The sequence below is a fragment of the Lucilia cuprina genome, unplaced genomic scaffold (genome assembly GCF_022045245.1).
Source record: "Lucilia cuprina isolate Lc7/37 unplaced genomic scaffold, ASM2204524v1 Scaffold_3866, whole genome shotgun sequence".
Classification (NCBI taxonomy): Eukaryota; Metazoa; Arthropoda; class Insecta; order Diptera; family Calliphoridae; genus Lucilia; species Lucilia cuprina.
Window position 1 is genome coordinate 1 of NW_025808809.1, and position 1,272 is coordinate 1,272.

General features: G+C 28.9%; 1 protein-coding gene across 1 annotated transcript; it reads left to right on the plus strand.

Moving 5' to 3' along the window:
* Positions 1-145: 145 nt before the first annotated feature.
* LOC124421169 lies at positions 146-517 on the plus strand. The gene has a single exon (XM_046956000.1). The coding sequence runs from the start codon at positions 146-148 to the stop codon at positions 515-517; it is 372 nt and encodes a 123-aa protein (XP_046811956.1).
* The last annotated feature ends 755 nt before the right edge of the window (positions 518-1,272 follow it).

Genomic DNA, 1,272 nt, shown 5'->3' on the forward strand with positions numbered 1-1,272 from the left:
TTCTGTTTTGGCAGCCATACGAGCCTATGTAAAACCTTCGCAGAAGGATTGGGATGAAAAACTCTCATCTATAAGTTGTGCACTGAGAAGTTCTAAACATGTTAGTACAGGTTATTCGCCTTATTACCTTTTGTTTGGGCAAAACATGTTACTTAATGGAAAGTCGTATTCGCTTTTACGAAAACTTAATTTATTGCAAGAACCATCTATCAACTTAAAGGCTGATGAAAAATTAGAATTAGTAAGACAAAAAGCTCAGGAAAACATAAGAAAATCTTACGAACGTAACGCAAAGACCTATAATCTTCGTTCACGTCCAGTAACTTTTGACATAGGACAAATAGTGTATAGGAAAAATTTTGCTCAATCGAAGGCCATTGAACATTTTAATAGCAAACTTGCTAACCAATATGAGAAGGCTAAAGTTGTGGCTAAGCATGGGTCATCATATTACGAGCTTCAGGACATGACAGGCAAAAACCTTGGAAAATTTCATGCAAAAGACATTAGAACATAGCTTCAGCTTTTGTCTCATAGTCAAGATTAATCGTCAAAACCTGTTTTGTAATGGCTGATGTTTTTAGATTCCAACAGATAAAGGAAAAAAGAACATGTTCCAAAAACATTTTTTTTTAAATTTTGTAAAACAATATCAAGAATTTCTTGTGTATTCCAATCATTTCTAAAGATACAATAGTTTGTTGATTGATATGTATATTTACCGCTACCATTAATATTTGTTAAAAACCTAAACTTTGTTACCATTTACAATTAAAGCCTAATGAATATATATTGTTAGAATTTTCAAAATATTAGAGACCTTTTGTTAAAACAAATTATAACTCTTTTAAAATTATATTTTTGTATTTAGCATTTGGTTTTTTTATTGTAATTTTTTTTCAAATTTAGATATTTCAAGTTGTATTTTATAACACCAATAACAAAATTTCGCTTAAATTTCCCTCTATTACTCATCACTATTACACTGATTTAAATCGCTAATAGTATCGATTTTCGATCTCTACATTATCATCATTGATTGACCGTTTTTTTCTATTCTTTACTTTTTCATTATGATCGTATTAAAGATTGTAAAAATGCCAATATGATAATATTTAATTAAAATGTGTGGGAAAGACAAGAATATTTGAAAAAAAGCTTTTATTTAAAAACCAAAAAAAATGTTCTAGAAAGGTTTCAAGATAAATGGATCTGATTAACCACGTTCTTTTGAAATTGAACCCTATAAAAGTGAGATCAATTTATCAGTGA